The sequence below is a fragment of the Neophocaena asiaeorientalis genome, unplaced genomic scaffold (genome assembly GCF_003031525.2).
Source record: "Neophocaena asiaeorientalis asiaeorientalis breed wild unplaced genomic scaffold, Neophocaena_asiaeorientalis_V1.1 scaffold133, whole genome shotgun sequence".
In the NCBI taxonomy this organism is placed as follows: domain Eukaryota; kingdom Metazoa; phylum Chordata; class Mammalia; order Artiodactyla; family Phocoenidae; genus Neophocaena; species Neophocaena asiaeorientalis.
Window position 1 is genome coordinate 6,277,151 of NW_020174429.1, and position 17,684 is coordinate 6,294,834.

At 34.8% G+C, this 17,684-nt stretch overlaps 1 protein-coding gene across 4 annotated transcripts in view; it reads left to right on the forward strand.

Annotated features, from left to right (window-relative positions):
* The window catches only part of CUNH18orf54 (chromosome unknown C18orf54 homolog), a 33,024-nt gene that overhangs the window by 352 nt on the left and 14,988 nt on the right, over nucleotides 1-17,684 (forward strand). For 3 of the 4 annotated variants that reach the window (XM_024756825.1, XM_024756827.1, XM_024756824.1), the window contains exons 2-8: nucleotides 199-295; nucleotides 1,978-2,306; nucleotides 3,010-3,792; nucleotides 4,340-4,490; nucleotides 7,705-7,807; nucleotides 14,121-14,252; nucleotides 15,573-15,643. In XM_024756825.1, the coding sequence (XP_024612593.1) occupies nucleotides 2,024-2,306; nucleotides 3,010-3,792; nucleotides 4,340-4,490; nucleotides 7,705-7,807; nucleotides 14,121-14,252; nucleotides 15,573-15,643 (1,523 nt within the window). In that variant the 5' untranslated portion in view covers nucleotides 199-295; nucleotides 1,978-2,023. Of the gene's footprint in view, nucleotides 1-71; nucleotides 296-1,977; nucleotides 2,307-3,009; nucleotides 3,793-4,339; nucleotides 4,491-7,704; nucleotides 7,808-14,120; nucleotides 14,253-15,572; nucleotides 15,644-17,684 lie in introns of those variants that run through there. The other variant, XM_024756826.1, reaches the window with a different exon arrangement.

Here is a 17,684-nt window from a genome sequence, read left to right on the forward strand (position 1 = left end):
CCGAAGATGCTCCGCTGCGGGGGCGCCAGCGATCTTCGCTTTCCAGGGTCATTAATTCTTGTCTTTTTGCTGCAGATCAAGCACATGTTCATTTTCATAACATAAATCAGAGCTGTTATTTCTGAGAGTTGTTCTTCATTTCCTGTGAGCTATTCTCATTGGTAATTTAACGCTCTACGTTCTGTTTTTGAATGAAAGGTAGTAGAGATCTCTGGCCACTCGTGCTAACGTTCTATTCGTCGGAATGATGGATTTCCTTTTGGAGATACACCCGGAAGTGTTAACGGAAGAAATGGTAAGATGCAGGGAATTTGCTTCCAGATAATTCTGTGGCAGAAGTGAGGAGAAGTGGGTGGATAGAGTTTCGTCGTGTTGGTAGTTGAAGCAGGATGATGAGTGCATAGGAGTTGATTAAACTTTTCTTTCTTCTTTGGTGTACTTTTGGAAACTTTGCACAATAAAAATTCAGTTGTGGATTTTCTTTTTGCCTTTTGTGAATTAAAATAACTGTTATTACCCACTTACTGAGAACTGTAATCCAACAGCTTTCCTTTTTAGGGTTTTGTTTTCGTTTTCAAGGTTTTGTAAAATAAATTATAAAATCGGTAACCTGTCCTGTGTTGGAATAAGGGAGGAAACTTTTGGTCGAGTTTGTTATCCAAGCAATATGTACTTGAGAAAAGTTAAAATCATTAGTGAGAGGGGTGAAGAAAGGGCAGAGCTGACTTGGCCTAGCCATTCTTTAGAGGTATACCAATAGCATCACAGCATTCAGGGAAAGCAGAGGCTAAATAACCATTATCTTATATTCTGCTGCTGCTTTGCACTGACTAGTGTCAGCTCTGACCTTTTATTCTTTTCTTCGTAAACGGAAAACTTTCTCAGTATTTTAAAGTCAAATTTGACAGTTATTAAGATTACATTAAAAGTTGTTAAAACTTTAACATTCCAAAAATTATAGCCAAAAATTAAACATTAATTTTATAACATCATAGCGTGTGTTAAGTCCTAGACATTAAACTTTCATTTTTACTTCAGAAAATCCATTGATTTAATTCTAAAAGAATGTCATATTATTTACTGAAGTAGTACCTGTTCACTCTGTTATTTCTTAGGTTTTCAAATATAGATCCTATTGTTGCTATATTAAGGTAGACTGGAATTCTCTCAATTTTAATAATGGAAAAACAGATGAATACATTAAAGCAATTTCCAAACTATTGCCTCCTTTGAAAGAGAGGTGGGCTGAATCCATTTTACATAAGAATTGAAAATAGTGAGGATAGTATCAAAAATGAATGTCAGAAAATGATTATTGACAGTGTTATTTTAGGAAAAGAACATTTTGCTAACTCATTATATGGTAAGACTTGCAGTTTATTTCTTTATAAATGAATATTGTAAATTGTTTTGTTTTCTCAAGTCTTGGGGGAAGGGGTTGGCTAAAGTTACAAATTGGCATTTAAAATGTCGAAGGTGGGTATTCTCCACTGTTCCTTCTTGTTTCAGCTACGTCATTTGATGCCTTTTAAAAATTTATCAAGCACTTACTATGTGCAGTGCGTGGTGGTAGGCTTAAGAATTGAAAAATATTTTGTATAGGGGAATGTTAGGTATTGTGATGTCATAGCCTATATCAGCATAAGAAAAGACTGTACATCGTAGTTTTTAGGACTTTAAAAAAAAAAGTGAGTATTCTTCCCTTGGTACTTTCTATACATAGTCTTAGATGATTTTTGTATACATAATTCCAGGCACATAATAGGTGATCAATAAATGTTTTCTAAATTGATGATGAAGGAATTCACAGTAATTAAAACAGATAATCTATAATGTGCATTACCTAAAAATAATTTATAGATAATGGATTTTATTTTTTAAAGAAAGTTATAAAACGTTTACAGACTTAGTAATTTCTCTGTGTATAGCTATTATTCCTTTTAATTGGAACTTTAACCTTTTGTTTTTGTATTACAGTTGTTTCTAAAAGAAATGAGTGGAAATAACCCATTTTGAGGAAGCCATGGCAAAATTAAATACAAAGCGCAGAGTTTGTTCTCGGGAATCTTCAGTATCTTCTCTGTTAGCAAGCTGCAACCTGAGTGGTAGTAATTCCTCTAACTCTGATGGCTCTTTTCAGTATAAGGATAGACTGTACAGTTCTGCATCTCAGGCTCTACAGGCCTATATTGATGATTTTGATCTAAGCCATATGTATCTTGGTGCAAGCACTGGAAAGATTAACATCGATAAATGTTCTGCTAATATGCCAGAATTCTCCAACTATGTTTATAAACCAAAGAATGGTATGCTTTATTCTTTGTTTTCTTTTTGCCTACCGATTTAAAGCATTTTGAGAGATGTATAGTAGCCTTGGAAAACTAAATGCTTCTTTTGGGGCAAAAATGACTTGTAATATTGAGATCTGGTTATATTTTTTAAATGATTCTGTAATTTTCTGGTTCTCAGGGGTTTTCAGGTAAGATCCCCTTTTGACCTTAGAGGAGAAGCTCATGAAATGTAACTAATAATAGTAGATGGCTGATCCTAAACCCTTAAGCCGTTCTATTATAGCATAACAGAAATAGCATTGACTTGGTGGTTCTAGCTTCCATTAACTAGCTTAATGACTTTAAACAAATCTCAGCCTTTCAGAATTTATACTTGATCAGTTCCAATTGATGGGCTAGGGCTATGTTAGTCTTCCTGATCTGTATTCTGTAGGACAGTAATATTCACAAGATGTTAAGGGTTTTTCCTTGGTTTCCATGAATACAAGTTTGGAAAATGCATCTGTTGATAATCCAGTTAACACTTTACTGAGCACTTACAGAATGGCCCCTAGTGTGGAAAAAGGTTACATTCTGCTCTTAGAAGTGGAGAATATATTCCAGAAGGGAAAATGGCAAACATGATTCTTAATTCTTAATTTTCATTTACTGTTGAATATTATAAAGTATTTTTATATGTGATACAGGAAGGTAAACAGAACTATGCTTTGTTTTTCAGCTTTTGAAAATCTTGATGACAAAAAAGATTTGTCCTTATCCTGTAGAGGGCAGACTATTAATGACATGGACTCCATTAGCCTAACAACTGATGATCTATTAGAACTTCCAGCAGATGGATCATTTTCTTTCACTTATGTTGGAGCAGGTCATGGAATTAGCAAGAAAAGCAAAAAACGTACTGGAAGACTGAGTTCATCCAACAGTGAAAAGAATCAAAATTTTCAAGAACCAGCCACTCTCCTGGGCAAGGATAACTTAGTTACCCCGGTTGTATACACAAATGTAAAAGGAAGGCAGTGTGGTAGGCTGAAAAACCCAAAACTTGTGAATAAGGTTAATAAATGTGTTTCTGTACCATCTTTATTTTTTAACAAGAAATCATCTTTTAGGGACAGTTCAGAACACAAACTTGAAAAGAATTACCCAAGATGGCTCACTAGCCAGAAGTCTGACCTTAATGTTTCAGGGATAACGAGTATACCGGATTTCAAATACCCACTCTGGCTCTACAATCAAGACTTGCTGCCCGATACAAATAGTCAAAGGATTTATCAAATATTTAAAGAAGATCACTGTTCCCCTAGACATAGTTACCAGGCACAAAGAACTTCTCAGATAATGAATAAATTAGATTGTTTTGAATATTCTTTTGAACCGTCAAACAGTTCACATTCCTTGAGTGATGATAAAGGATTAGTTAATGAATATGAATGTGATTCTGAACATAGCCAATGTCAGTGTGACAATCCACTTCTCCCAGGATCCAAAAAGCCATTCAGTGGTAATTGTTTTGTTTTGTTGTTGTTTTTAAGAACCAAAGAAAGTGCTGTAAATTTGACCTCACATCTAGGAGTTTTTATGTCATATTCTTGATGTAACCATCAAGTGATATATCTATTTTGAACTCTTATGGCCTTCATTTACGTAGCATTTTGTGACTGGAAAATGTCTTTTCTTTGTGTCACAACAGAGGTCACTTTTTTTTTTTTTTTTTGCGGTATGCGGGTCTCTCACTGTTGTGGCCTCTCCTGTTGCGGAGCACAGGCTCCGGACACGCAGGCTCAGCGGCCATGGCTCACGGGCCCAGCTGCTCTGCGGCATGTGGGATCTTCCCAGACCGGGGCACGAACGCGCGTTCCCTGCATCGGCAGGCGGACTCTCAACCACTGTGCCACCAGGGAAGCCCCAGATGTCACATTTTAACATAACTTGCTGTTACAGATATGTGTATATTCCAAATTATCTGAATTCTTGTTGCCTTTGTGAGGTTTTGCTGTGCTTTGCATTTATTTCTTTTCTTAAAGAATTAATGTGATCTTTTAAATTAGGTGACAGAATTGAATTGCTTATCCTGAAGGCCAAGAGAAATCTTGAGCATTGTACTGAAGAATTACCGAAGTCTATGAAGAAGGATGACAGTCCTTGTTCATTAGATAAACTTGAAGCAGAAAGATCATGGGAAAATATTCCTGTTACTTTGTAAGTAAGTTACAATAGAAAAACTATTCAGTTTTCCAAATGAAGAATGTCATGTGAACATCTGATTTATCTTTTAAATTACAATGATAATTAACAGTGGTTATAACATGGTAATTCCGTAGAGCACAGCTTTCAGTGTTGCTTGCTTTAAATTGCATTTTTCATTTGTTACCACAAGATGGCGTAATATTTCATAATCTTAGGTACATTATATAATTTTTGTCTTTGTTACATGGTCCTTTTGTTGCACTGTAAAATATTAATATATATTAAATATGAGGAATTAGAACCAAAAGCAACTATTTTGCAAATGGAGAAGGCTTGAAATTCTTGTTACTTTTTTTACTTTAAGTTTTTTCTTCCTCTATATTCTCTCCATGTATTAGAGTTATTCATTTCTTTTCATTTACAGTTTACTTTCTTAGTCATTATTTTCTGTAAATAATGGTGCATTTTCTTGTATGGTAAATGTTTGCAGTTTCTAAGATTGTTTTCGTTTGTGTACTTAACCTTTCTATGCCATAGTTTCTCAGAATAATTTAAAAAGTGTTTGCCTAGATACCCGTGAATGTGAGTATAGAGAAGGAATCGAGAGCTTAGGTAGGAAAGTTTCTTTTAGTGATATTATTACACGTATATTCATCAGAAATGCATTCTTGGTAATCCTGTTTCCTGCCTTAGGCTCTGATAATTTATTATCTTCAGTTGTCTAAGCCTTCATTCTGTTACAGACAGTCAGTTAATTTCTGAATCCTTTCTTTGATTCCTTCTCAGTTGAACATCTTATTCTTTTGTAAGTGGACACTGACTAATTCTAGTTTGGAATCTTGCCTCTGTCACTTCCTTGCTGAGACTCTGTACAAATCACTTCTACTTTGGGGTTGTGAGGATTCAGTTGATTAGAAAATAAATATACGGCACTATTTACAATAGCCAGGACATGGAAGCAACCTAAGTGTCCTTCAACAGATGAATGGATAAAGAAGATGTGGCACATATGAACAATGGAATATTACTCAATCATAATAAAAAGTAAAATTGAGTTATTTGTAGTGAGGTGGATGGACCTAGAGTCTGTCATACAGAGTAAGTAAGTCAGAAAGAGAAAAACAAATACCGTATGCTAACACATATATATGGAATCTAGAAAAAAATATATGGTTCTGATGAACCTAGGGGCAGGACAGGAATGATGTGGAGAATGGACTTGAGGATAAGGGGAGGGGCAAGGGTAAGCTGGGACGAAGTGAGAGAGTAGCATTGACATATATACACTACCAAATGTAAAATAGATAGCTAGTGGGAAGCAGCCGCATAGCACAGGGAGATCAGCTTGGTGCTTTGTGACCACCTAGACGGGTGGGATAGGGAGGGTGGAAGGGAGACGCAAGAGGGAGGGGATATGGGGATATATGTATACGTATAGCTGACTCACTTTGTTATACAGCAGAAACTAACACACCATTGTAAAGCAATTATACTCCAATAAAGATGTTAAAAAAAATAAGTAAATATAAGGTACTTAGGACAGTTTCTGATTTATGATGTTCTCTTAAAAATTTTAATAGTGGTGATGATCATCCAGAGTATTTTTTGTTTGTTTAGCTTCATTTCGCACTTGTTGGTTCATTAATATCTTTTAAAAAAAAATTTGGGTTAATAATTAGCTCACTTAATTCTTAAACTTATCTTTCATCTTTACTAATTTCTTATCTCCTTATCAGTTGGTTGTATTTGTATCTGTATTTGTAAAGTCAAAATGGGTGAGCAAATCATATCAGAGATGCTTAAATTAAGAGTAAAATTTTTGAATGCATCAAATGTATTTTGTAATTAGATACTATAACTTCTAACTTGTATAATTATTATTAATGGTTTGCCCTAGTACCTTATGGTACAGTAGTTGATTTTTGGAAGACTAAATTCATATTATGATGGGTATGTTTTACATTAAATTAATGATGGTGTGAGAAGAAGGAATAGACCTTACTTCACTGTGATAATGACAAATTATTATCAATCTGTCATCAGAAACAAAATTGACTGGGAAATACTCCAAGTAGTGTACTGAGAGATAGAATAACTACAACCAGACAATTTTTTTTTTGGTTTAACTTTTTATAATGGAAAATTTCAAACAAATACAAAAGTATAAGAATAGTATAATGATTCCCTATGTATCCAGCACCCATCTTCTATAATGAGGTAAATGCTTTTTTGTTGATAGTTGGTGGATGTACAAACTCTTTGGTAAAGAATGGGAGAAAAGACTACTTGGAAGCGAGAAAAAGTTCCTAGTAAATTACAAATCAAATGAGTCAATAATGAAGTGCTGCTAATTATTGAGAAAAAAGCATTATTACATTTAAATGTTTTAAGAAGATTCTTAGATATCTGAGTACTTGAGTTAGAGATACATCTTATATTGATATATAAATGAAAAAGATAAAATGAGGTTCTTTATTCTCTGTAACTAATAGAATTTGGTTTGGGGAAAATTTTGACTCTTGCTGGGGATCCCCTTTCCTTCTGCTTGAACATCAAGATAGAAACTATTATTTATTGAGCTCTATTCAATGTACCAGGTATATAGAGTTAATTTATGCAATACTTCTGTGACATGAGTGGGACTACAAATGTAGAAACTGAAGTTAAGATAAAGTTTTGTGAAGTCATATAAGTGAGTGGGACTGGTGTTTGAACTCAGGAATTTTAATTTCAAAATTGATCCTTCTCCCACTTTAATCTGTCCTCTGTATTAATCTGTGCCAGTTCTGGGGGAGAAGTCTGTCCTATTGCTTTGACGTAGAAGAGCATGTAACTGCCATCCCAGTAGAAACTGTTAATAACTTTCTGGCAGTTTTGTGTATTAATATTGAGTAACTAACAGTGTTTAATTGGAAAAATGCACTGCTTATTTCAAGCAAATGAGCTTTTGGAGGATACTTATATTTGAAGGCTTATTTGTTTAGTTGAAGATTAATGTCTTCAGTTTCTATATAGTTTTTCCTTAAAGCTTTAAAGGAGAAGCAAGGAGATAGGGCGGGATGAAGGAAGAAGTTTAGGGAGAAGGTGAAGGAATCACTAAGCAGCATCAATATGAATCCTAATGCTTATTTAGTGGTGACCACTTTAAATGATAACCATCAGTTATATACTGTCTAATTTTTGTAAATTGGAAACTTATTTGCTGTCTCATATCCTTAAATCCTAGCAAATCTCCTGTTCCGGTTAACTCTGATGATAGTGTTCAACAAACTTCAAGGGCAAAGTATGCTGACGGGTTCCTTGAAGACTTTTTAAATAATGATAATCAGGTGGGTGATGTTAAATCTTTTTAACTTATTAAAAGAATATTTATGACTAATATATATAGATATTAATTTCTAAGTTATTTAGATAGTATAAAACAAAAAATGACTCAAATCCCTTCTTCCCCAACACACATCCATAAAACCGTCACTCCTAGAATTATTGATAATTTTATTTTAGTATTCTAAAGTAGAGTGATCTGGGATTGAACTCTACAGGGAGCCTAAATTGTTATTACAATGTTTTTTTTTTTTTCTTCTGGAAAACATACAAAACAGAATCTTATAGAGTAAATTATATTTTCCCATAGGGCGGTTGCTTATTGAGAATTATGTTTCTAAGATGCAATTATACATCCCTATGATTTAAAATGGGAAATTTGGGCTTCCCTGGTGGTGCAGTGGTTGAGAGTCCGCCTGCCGATGCAGGGGACACGGGTTCGTGCCCCGGTCCGGGAGGATCCCACATGCCGCGGAGCAGCTGGGCCTGTTAGCCATGGCCGTTGAGCCTGCGCGTCCAGAGCCTGTGCTCCGCAATGGGAGAGGCCACAACTGTGAGAGGCCCACATATCGCAAAAAAAAAAAGGGAAATTTATTATCCAGTTTTATAAAATCAGCATATGTGTATCTTGCAAGTAACCCTAAAATGAAGTGTAAATGTGTATATATACACATAAGGAATGATATATAATATGATTTAGAAGTATAAGCCATGGCTGTTAAATATTGAAATACACTTTTGATATTTTAACATCTGGAAGATTTGAGAGATTGAACACTCAAAACAAAAATTAGCTAAAAATTTTAATACAATATATATCTTTTCCTTCAGTGAAATTTACTAGAGAAAGTAGAGGCTGTCAGAATATGTCTGACCTTAGAGCTCTTTTTTTTTTTTTTTTTTTTAAATTTTTTTTTTGTCTGCCTTGGGTAACTGGACCACCGGGAAAGTCCCTGACCTTAGAGCCCTGTATAAGATACTATAGCAGATGCTGATTAAGTGAAGCTTAATTATCAAATATTTATTTGCCAAATATTTGGATACCAAGCACTTTTCTAGGAACTGTATTCCTAACAGTAAATAAGAGAGAAGAAACCTTGCATCTTGGATTTTTTATTCCAAATTGGAGAGATAAGCTATATCAAAATGCAATATATGAGGGAATACTACAAATGTTATGAAGAAAAATTACTGGAGATAGAGAAATTTTAACTAGAGTAGGTAGGAATCGCCTCTCTAGTGAGGTGATATTTGCACCAAAACCTAAAATGAGTGAATAAGCCGTGTGTGTACCCATAGGGAAGTAACTTTACACGTAGAGGGAATAGTAAGTGCAGAAACCCCAAGGCAGAAAAGTGTTTGGCATGTTCAAGGAATATCAGAGTCCAGTCAGTGTAGCTCAATCAGAAAGAACAAGGAAGAATGGTTAAGAGATAAGATGGAGAGGTAACCAGGAGTCAGATCATGAAGCTATGTAAGTAATGGAATGAAGATTTTATGTTTTATTTCAGCGAGATGAGAAGTCACTGGAGTACTTTGGAGGAATGAAATTATCAGATCTACATTTTAAAATATAAACAGGCAGCTGTATGGAACATAGACCTTGAAAGGAGCTAGAGAAGGACAGGGAACCCAGTTAGGAGGCTTTTGCAGTGTTCCAGGATAGGGATTGTAAAGGCTTGGGTTAGGTGGGTACATTGGAGATGGTCAGAAATAGTTAGACTTGGGATGTGTTTTGAAGGTGACCTTGTAGGATGGAGATAGAGAGCATTCAAAGGATGAGTCCAAGATGTTTGAGCCAAGCAACTGAAGGATTGGGTGGTGCAATTTACTTGGGTAAGGAGAGCTGGTAGAGGCACAAATTTGCATAAGTTTTTCAAAGTTTGAGATGGATGACTGTTAAATACTAACCAACTAATCCCTTTTCTTATGCCTTTACACACACAGCCTCACTACCACGGTGTTTTTTTATTTTTAAATAATTTTAGATATACAGAAAGTTGCAAAAATAATACAGGTCGTTCCTGTCACCCTTCTCCCAGCTTCCCTAATGTTAACATCTTATATCATAATGATCACATAGGCCCAATACTGTTACCTGAACTACAGACCTTATTCTGATTTCACCAGTTTTTCTACCAATGTCTTGTTGCAGGATCCAGCATTGCATTTAGTTGTCATGTCTTCTTAATTTACTTCCGTCTGACAGTTCCTCAGTCTTTCCTTGTCTGTCATGACCTTGACACTTTTTCAGAGTTACTGGTCGTTGGTTTTTTTGTAGATAGTTCCTGAATTGGGTTTATCTGAAGTTTTCTCAGGATTAGAATGAGGTTATGAATTTTTGGCAAGAATGCAACAGAAATCATGCTGTGCCCTTCTCAGTGCATCATATCAGAGGGTTCACGATATATTGATATCATTGGTAATATTGATATGTTCCTTAATTCAGGCTGCTATAATAAATACGCCTTAGACCAGTTGGCTTAAACAACAAACATTTATTTTTCGCAGTTCTGGAGACTGAGAAGTCCAGATGAAGGTGTCTGGTGAGATCCTGCTTCCTAGTTTGTAGATGGTCATCTTCTCCTTGTATCTTCACATGGCCGAGAGCAGAGAGGGTGAAAGCTCTCTGTTTCTCTTCTTATAAGGGCACTAATCCCACTCATGAGAGTTCCACCTTTATGACCTACTTACCTCACAGAAGCCCCTCCTCCAAATACTGTCACATTGAGATTAGGCTTCAACATTTGAATTGTAGGGGGACACAAACATTCAGTCCAGAGCAATATGTTAATACAATAATATGTAATATATAAAATTATAATATATTAATACTTGTGATGTTAGTCTTGAACACGTGGTGCCTACTGGTTTTCTCTTTAGTAAAATCATGGTTTCCGCTTGTAATTAATAAATATCGTAGGGGAGATACTGTGAGACTATACAAGTAGTCTCAAACTTTCATCTACTAATTTAGTATCCATTGGTGGATATTGACTTTTTGTCTGTATTATTAATTGAAATTCTTGTGTAATGAAGAGCTATTCCTTCTCCCCCATTTATTTATTAAACTATTTATATTAGGACTCATAGATACTTATTTCATTCTAGGTTTAATACAATACAATATTATTACTTATTTTGTTGCTTAAATTGTTTTAGTTTAGGCCATAAAGAGTTGCTTCAGGTTGGCTCCTGTGTCCTTTTGACATGTGCCTATGCTTTTTTGAGCACTTCTCTGAGGAGCCATGGTTCTTTTTATTGGAAAATGGTATTTAGAAACTAAGATCTAGGCACTAGGTGTGCTTATTGCTGCTGGGTTTTTATTTATTATAGACTTTCTCAGCAGGCAGACTTAGGAAACATAAGTTTACTAAGCCACGCATACACACATACTTATTTGTATATCTGTTTACATATATATATTTTATATGTAGGTATAAAATCATGAGTTCATACTGATACTACTTATTCCAGTCCAATACCACAGGGTTTGTTTTAGCCCCTCTGTTCCTTATTTGTAACTTCTTTCTCATCTGGTGAGAATCTTTACTCTTATTATCTATAATAGGTTTACTTATTTTTTCAGTCTTAGCATATGCATAGTTTCAGAATTGCTAACCCATACTGCTGTAAGAAACACATTTACTAATTAGATTATATTATTTGTGTATGGTTCTTTTTGTCTTTTACCTTACAATATCCAGTCAAAATATTCTTTTCCAAGGTTACCGTGGTTAATTATTTTCTGCCCAACTCCTTTCAGTGTGGTCATGTTGTTCATTTGTAATGCTGTCAGGTGGCTCATTTTTTTATTGTGTAAATTGGGTTATTCCCACATTTTATGTGGTTTAAATAATTGTTTTTTGAATACATGAAACATTACTATAGTTCTGAGAGTCAGAGCTGTACTATACAGAAAGACATACTTAGAGACATTCACTACAAGGATTTAATGAGAAGTCTCAGAACAAATTCTATCAAACATGCCAACGTTTATTAAACATTCATTCATGAGTGGCACAGAACAGTTCATATAATCTGTTTTGTAGTTTTCTTTTTTGGTACTCTGACCAGAATTTTGCCTGAAAAGTTTGCTCAAGGCAGACATAGCAAATTGCAGAGGCAAGCTTTTGTAACTTTTATGGTTGGCATTAGGCAACCTGAATTTCTTCTAAACCAGTGGCTGGATGCAGATCATTTAGAGATAATGCCTCAGGTGCTGTCTCCAGGGTTGTAGGAGTATAAGCGGAACTGGATCCTTATGCCCTGTTTCATTTTCTTTCTTTTTAAATTTTGGTAAAGTATATATAATATTTACTATTTTGACTTTTTCTTTTTTGTGGTACACGGGCCTCTCACTGTTGTGGCCTCTCCCGTTGCGGAGCACAGGCTCTGGACGCGCAGGCTCAGTGGCCATGGCTTACGGGCCCAGCCGCTCCACGGCATGTGGGATCTTCCCGGACCAGGGCACGAACCCGTGTCTCCTGCATCAGCAGGCAGACTCTCAACCACTGCGCCACCAGGGAAGCCCTGACCACTTTTAAGTGTATAGTTCTGTGCAATAAGTACCGTACCTTCACATTGCTGTGCAACCATCACCACTGGCTATCTCTAGAACTTTTTCAGCTTTACCAACTGAAACTCTACCCACTAAACACTAACTCCCCATCCTCCTTTACCCCCAGCCTCTGCTAGCACCATTCTACTTTCTGTCTCTATGAATTTGATTATTCTAGGAACCGTATATGTTTTAGTCTGCTGAGGCTGCCATAACAAAATACCATAGGCTGAGTGGCTTAAACAACAGATATTTGGTTCTCACAGTTTTGGAGGTGGGGGAATCTAAGATCAAGGTGCTGACTGATTCTGTTACTGGTGAAGGCTCTCTCTCTGGCTTGCATACAAGCCACCTTCCCACTTTGTCCTCACATGTCCTTTCCTTGAGCTCTTATGTGTCTCTTTATGAGGATATTAATCCTATGGTTTCAGGGTCCCACCCTTATAACCTCACTTAACCTTGATTACCTCCTTATAACCTTATCTCTAAATACAGCCACATTCAAGGTTAGGGCTTCACCATGAATTCTGGGGTGGGGGACACAATTCAATCCATAACATAAGAAGACTCATACTATATCGTTCCTTTTGTTACTGGCTTATTTCACTTAGCATAATGTCTTCAAGGTTCATCCGTGTTGTATCATCTGTCAAAATTTCCTTCCTTTCTTAGATTGAATAATACACCATTGTGTGTATGTATCATGTTTTGTTGATCCATTTATCTGTTGATGGACACTTACGTTGCTTCCGCCTTTTGACTATTGTGAATAATGCTGCTATGAACATAGGTGTACAAATATCTGCTTGAATCTGTGCTTTCATTTCTTTAGGGTATATACTCAGAAGGGGAGTAGCAGGGTCGTTGTGGTAATTCTGTATTTAGTTTTTTGAGGAATTACCATACTGTTTTCTACAGGAGCTCCACCATTTTATTACGTTCCCACACCTTGTTTCTTATACCCTGTTCATATAACTATGGAGAGTGCCTTTAAAATCTTTTTGGCCACTGTGCTTAACTTCGTATATATGTTATACTGTCCATGTTGAAATATTTTAAATTATAGACATCTTAAGAGGCCTATTTTCCACTTTGTGGATGATTATCAGGACACAGCAACTCATTTGAAAGATGTAAAAATAAAGGTAAGACTTTAAAAAAGAAGTTTAAAAATATCCTGTACAGGTTCTCTTAACTGACTACCTTATGTGGCTAAGTGCTGTTTCCTTCTTTGGATGCAGATAAGATAAGTGGTAATCGAGGTGTGAGTGTTTTTAAGGTAGCAAGGAATGTGTGGTCCATAAAGAGGTGAAAAACCAGCATTCCCTGTGTGAAAACGTATTTGGAAGTGTGCAGAGAATATGATATTTGAAATTCTAGTCCTTGTTCAGCTGATAACCAGCATCATTTACACACTTGAAAAGAGCATATTGACTTACCTGCTCTCTGAGGACCTTTCAGTTCGAAAAATCTATACTTTTAAATGTACTAAGTGAATGCATTGCAAATGTAAACATGTACCATTCATTTTAAAAGAACAAGGACTGGGAAGGATGTGCCAAGCTGTTAATAGTGATTGTCTTTAGGTGACTGGGTAAGGGGAGGTTTATGAGTTACAGTTTTGATTTGTTGGAACACTTTATTGACATGTATTGTTTGGATTTTGCATTAATTTATATTGTGGGGAAATAATACAAAATAGAACTTTTCCCCTTCTGAATTTGGATGGTTCATCATTCATCTTTTTTAACTTCTAGAGCTGTACCCTTTCTGGAGGGAAACACCATGGTCCTGTTGAAGCCCTGAAACAAATGTTATTTAATCTTCAAGCAGTGCAAGAAAGTTTTAATCAGAATAAAACCACAGAGCCAAAAGGCGAAATTAAACAAGTAAGCACAAACTTAATTTATGAATTGAAATCTATGAATGTGAATTGAGATCTGTGAAGGATAAGATTTCCTCCTAGATCTTTCTTAGCCTCACCTCTAATTTTATGTTAATAAACATGGTATATAACACATGTAGAGTTGTACTGTTGTTATTCTTTTTTTTAGAAAGTAACTTACTCAAATTTAATACTGTAAGATTTTTGCAGTTGTGTACCCCTGAATGGATTGTTCTATTAAGTTTATGGTTATAAATACAACATTGTATTTAGATATGATGTTATTAAAACTGTAGATGAAAGGATTGTAAGAGTTGTTTTTTAATGCCCTACAAAATTATTCTGTGTAGTCCAACTTCCTGTGTTTATATTTGAGGTGGCCTAGAGAACCTTTCAACATTAGGCTTCTCCCCATAACCTTAGTCATCTGAAGTTTAATTTTGTTACCATGTGTTTATTGACTCTTAATACGGTTATGTAAAGTTTTATTTTAAAGTAATTGTGTTTTTGTGTATTTCCTAGGAATTTGGAAATCTGTTTCTGCTTTGGGCTGATATTTCATAGGGGTCGAATTTTCCTCACAGTAGTATAGTGTTTACAAACCTAGCTTATGTTCTTCCAAGCCTGATTGTGAATTCTAATTCTTCCACTTACTAGCAAGTGCAGTATTTGTACAGATCACTTAACCTCCTTAATTCAGTTTCCTCTTCTGTAAAATGAGATTGTTGAGAAGACAAATTGAAACAAACTATAGAAAGTACTTATTATAGTCCTTGGCACCTGGTAAAAACTTAATACCTGGAAAATACTTAATACATTTTAATTGATATTGTTTATTTTGTTATTCAGTAGAGCTTTACAAAATTCAGTTTTCATTACAAGTGAGTGTACTAGATTTTAGGAACTATCACATGCTACTCACTTAAGTTGTATTTCTTAATTTTTCTCCTTACATTCTAATGATCATAACACTAACATACAGTGCAATCCATCCTTCTTTTCCTTCCCCTTTTAAACATTCTTGAGATAAAGCCTTGTTCAGTAAAGTCATAATTTCAAGCCAAGATTTGATATTTAATGAACAAACATTTTGAAGCATACTTCAGGGCAGTTGCAAGATGAAAAAGTTGTAGTATTTTTAGAATAAAAAAAATATATATATATATTTAATGCTTTACTGAAAATTATTTGCTTAGAATTATTTCCTTGGGAATGCAGACAATATTTTTAATGTTCTTATTAATCACACATATTAAATAGCATATAAGTTTATAATTATATAATATTTTCACTGTTTTATTATATTTGGTGTTTTTAATAATAGGTTTCAGAAGATGATTTCTCTAAATTACAGTTGAAGGAAAGTATGGCTCCTGTTAATAGGTCACTTCAAAAGTAAGTGTTCTCTGTCAATTTCTGAGTATGTTATGGATACAAACATCTCTGATTGAAATCAGAAGGTTACAGAATGGAATTAAAGTAGCTGGAAGAGGAGGTGTGCTAGGTATATTTAAGATTCTTGGAGCATAATTTTTAATCCTGAGATTTTCTCTTAAATTTGCGCTATTTTCTATTTAAAATGTTCTTAGGACCTAATGAGATAACTGTAGACACTAAAAATATAATAGATGTGAATGGCCTAGGGAAAATATCTTTTCATTTCTGAGTAATACCAACAATTTGAGATAGTATTGGTGTGGATATTCTGGAAGAACAACTTGTACGTGAAATGTGTTGTCATATATTCCCTCTAGAAGAGATAAATAATCCTAAGTAGGTATATCATTATTTGACATATCGCCACAGAAATTTAAGTGGATATAATGTCCTGGATATAAAGATAGGTCTAAATGCCCTAAGGTATTAATCTACTTATTTTCTTAGTTACATATCTTAAAAAGTTGGGAAGAATTTCCTATAGTCATGATATTGGTAGAAGAGACGGGTATTTATTTTATAGATTTGATTGTGTCAATATGAAGCGCCCTTACACATATGAATGTGTAAGATTTTGTAATTCTCAATACTAAAGGCCATGCTGTGAAAACCAAACTTAATGATAGCTGGAAAGTTGTCTCATTTCTCAGATCTCTTTTCTTGCTCAATTTTCTGGTCTTCGTTCTACACTAGGGATAGACAGAATTAGCTCTCAGACTTGCAAAACTTGACCCTAAAGCAAACATTTTTCTTTATTCTAATGTGCTCATATTTTACTTAGATCTAGGAAATAGTGGGCAGTTTGTTCTGAAAAGCCTTTCATTCAGTTCTTGCTGGATTCTAGGCTGAATATAGGCCAGTAAACATAGTATTTAAGAGAACAGCCAGTATAGTAGTACTAGTAGAAAAACAAATGTAAGATGTCAATGGGTAAAGTATAGCTAAATTGCCATTGCATAATCAGTGTTACTGAGTTTCTGTGGGTTGATTAGTATTTACTTGAATGATCATCAATAGATACATTGTCACAATAAGAAATGAGTTTTTTAATTTCAGTTTTGAAGGTGAATGACTATTCAATGTTGTAATACAACCCTTAGGTTGATGTTTTCCCCATTAGCCTGCTTTTTCACTTTTTGAGAGGAGAAAATCAAGAATAATTTCCTTCTACAATTTTATCCTTCCCTTCTCCCTCCACTTAACTTTGAAATACCAATCACTTTTGATAGACTCTTCTCTAAACAGATCGCTTTATTCTCAAAACGGGAGATAGAGGTTAGATGAAAGGAACTGCCAAATGATTGCGTAGCTGAGGTAGGGAGACTGAAGATTTCACACTTCTACTTAGCTTTTTTATTCCTTCCCATTATTACCCACTCCCCTTTCTACGTGACATTTTGTTTTAAAGACATAAAATATACTACATGGGATTAGAAAGGAAACCAGTTATAGTGAATTAACTATGAAAATATTAAAATACATTTCTAATTAGTAATATATGCTTCTCTTTATTGCATTTAAAATAAGACAATACATTTAAAATACAGGTAAGTTAAAATTCATTTTGTAAAAACATGTATTAGTGTGAAGGCCTTTTGCATAACTTGAATAAAAGCATTAAACCATGGTGTGCTCTTTTACTTACCTTTCACATATTGATCAGCAAACAATTAAAGAAAGGGAATATTGGAAGGCATTGATGTCTGGGTTACCAGTGAGACTTCACTATTTGGAGGATGAAAACTAGACTTAAAGTTGTCTAATAGTTGGCCAGTTATGTCATACGAACTTTTGGACTGTAGACAGAAAGACTTAGAGGACGTATGTTTTAGCAGTGGGTTTAATAACTGTTGTAATTTTGTAACTATTATATAACTATTGTAATTTTGAAGTAGTGATGAGTATAAAACATACTTGCAATGACTATAATGTGATATGAAAATACCTCTGATTTCTATGGCGTATGAGGTCACAGATTTTGGCTGTTGCTTATATTCAT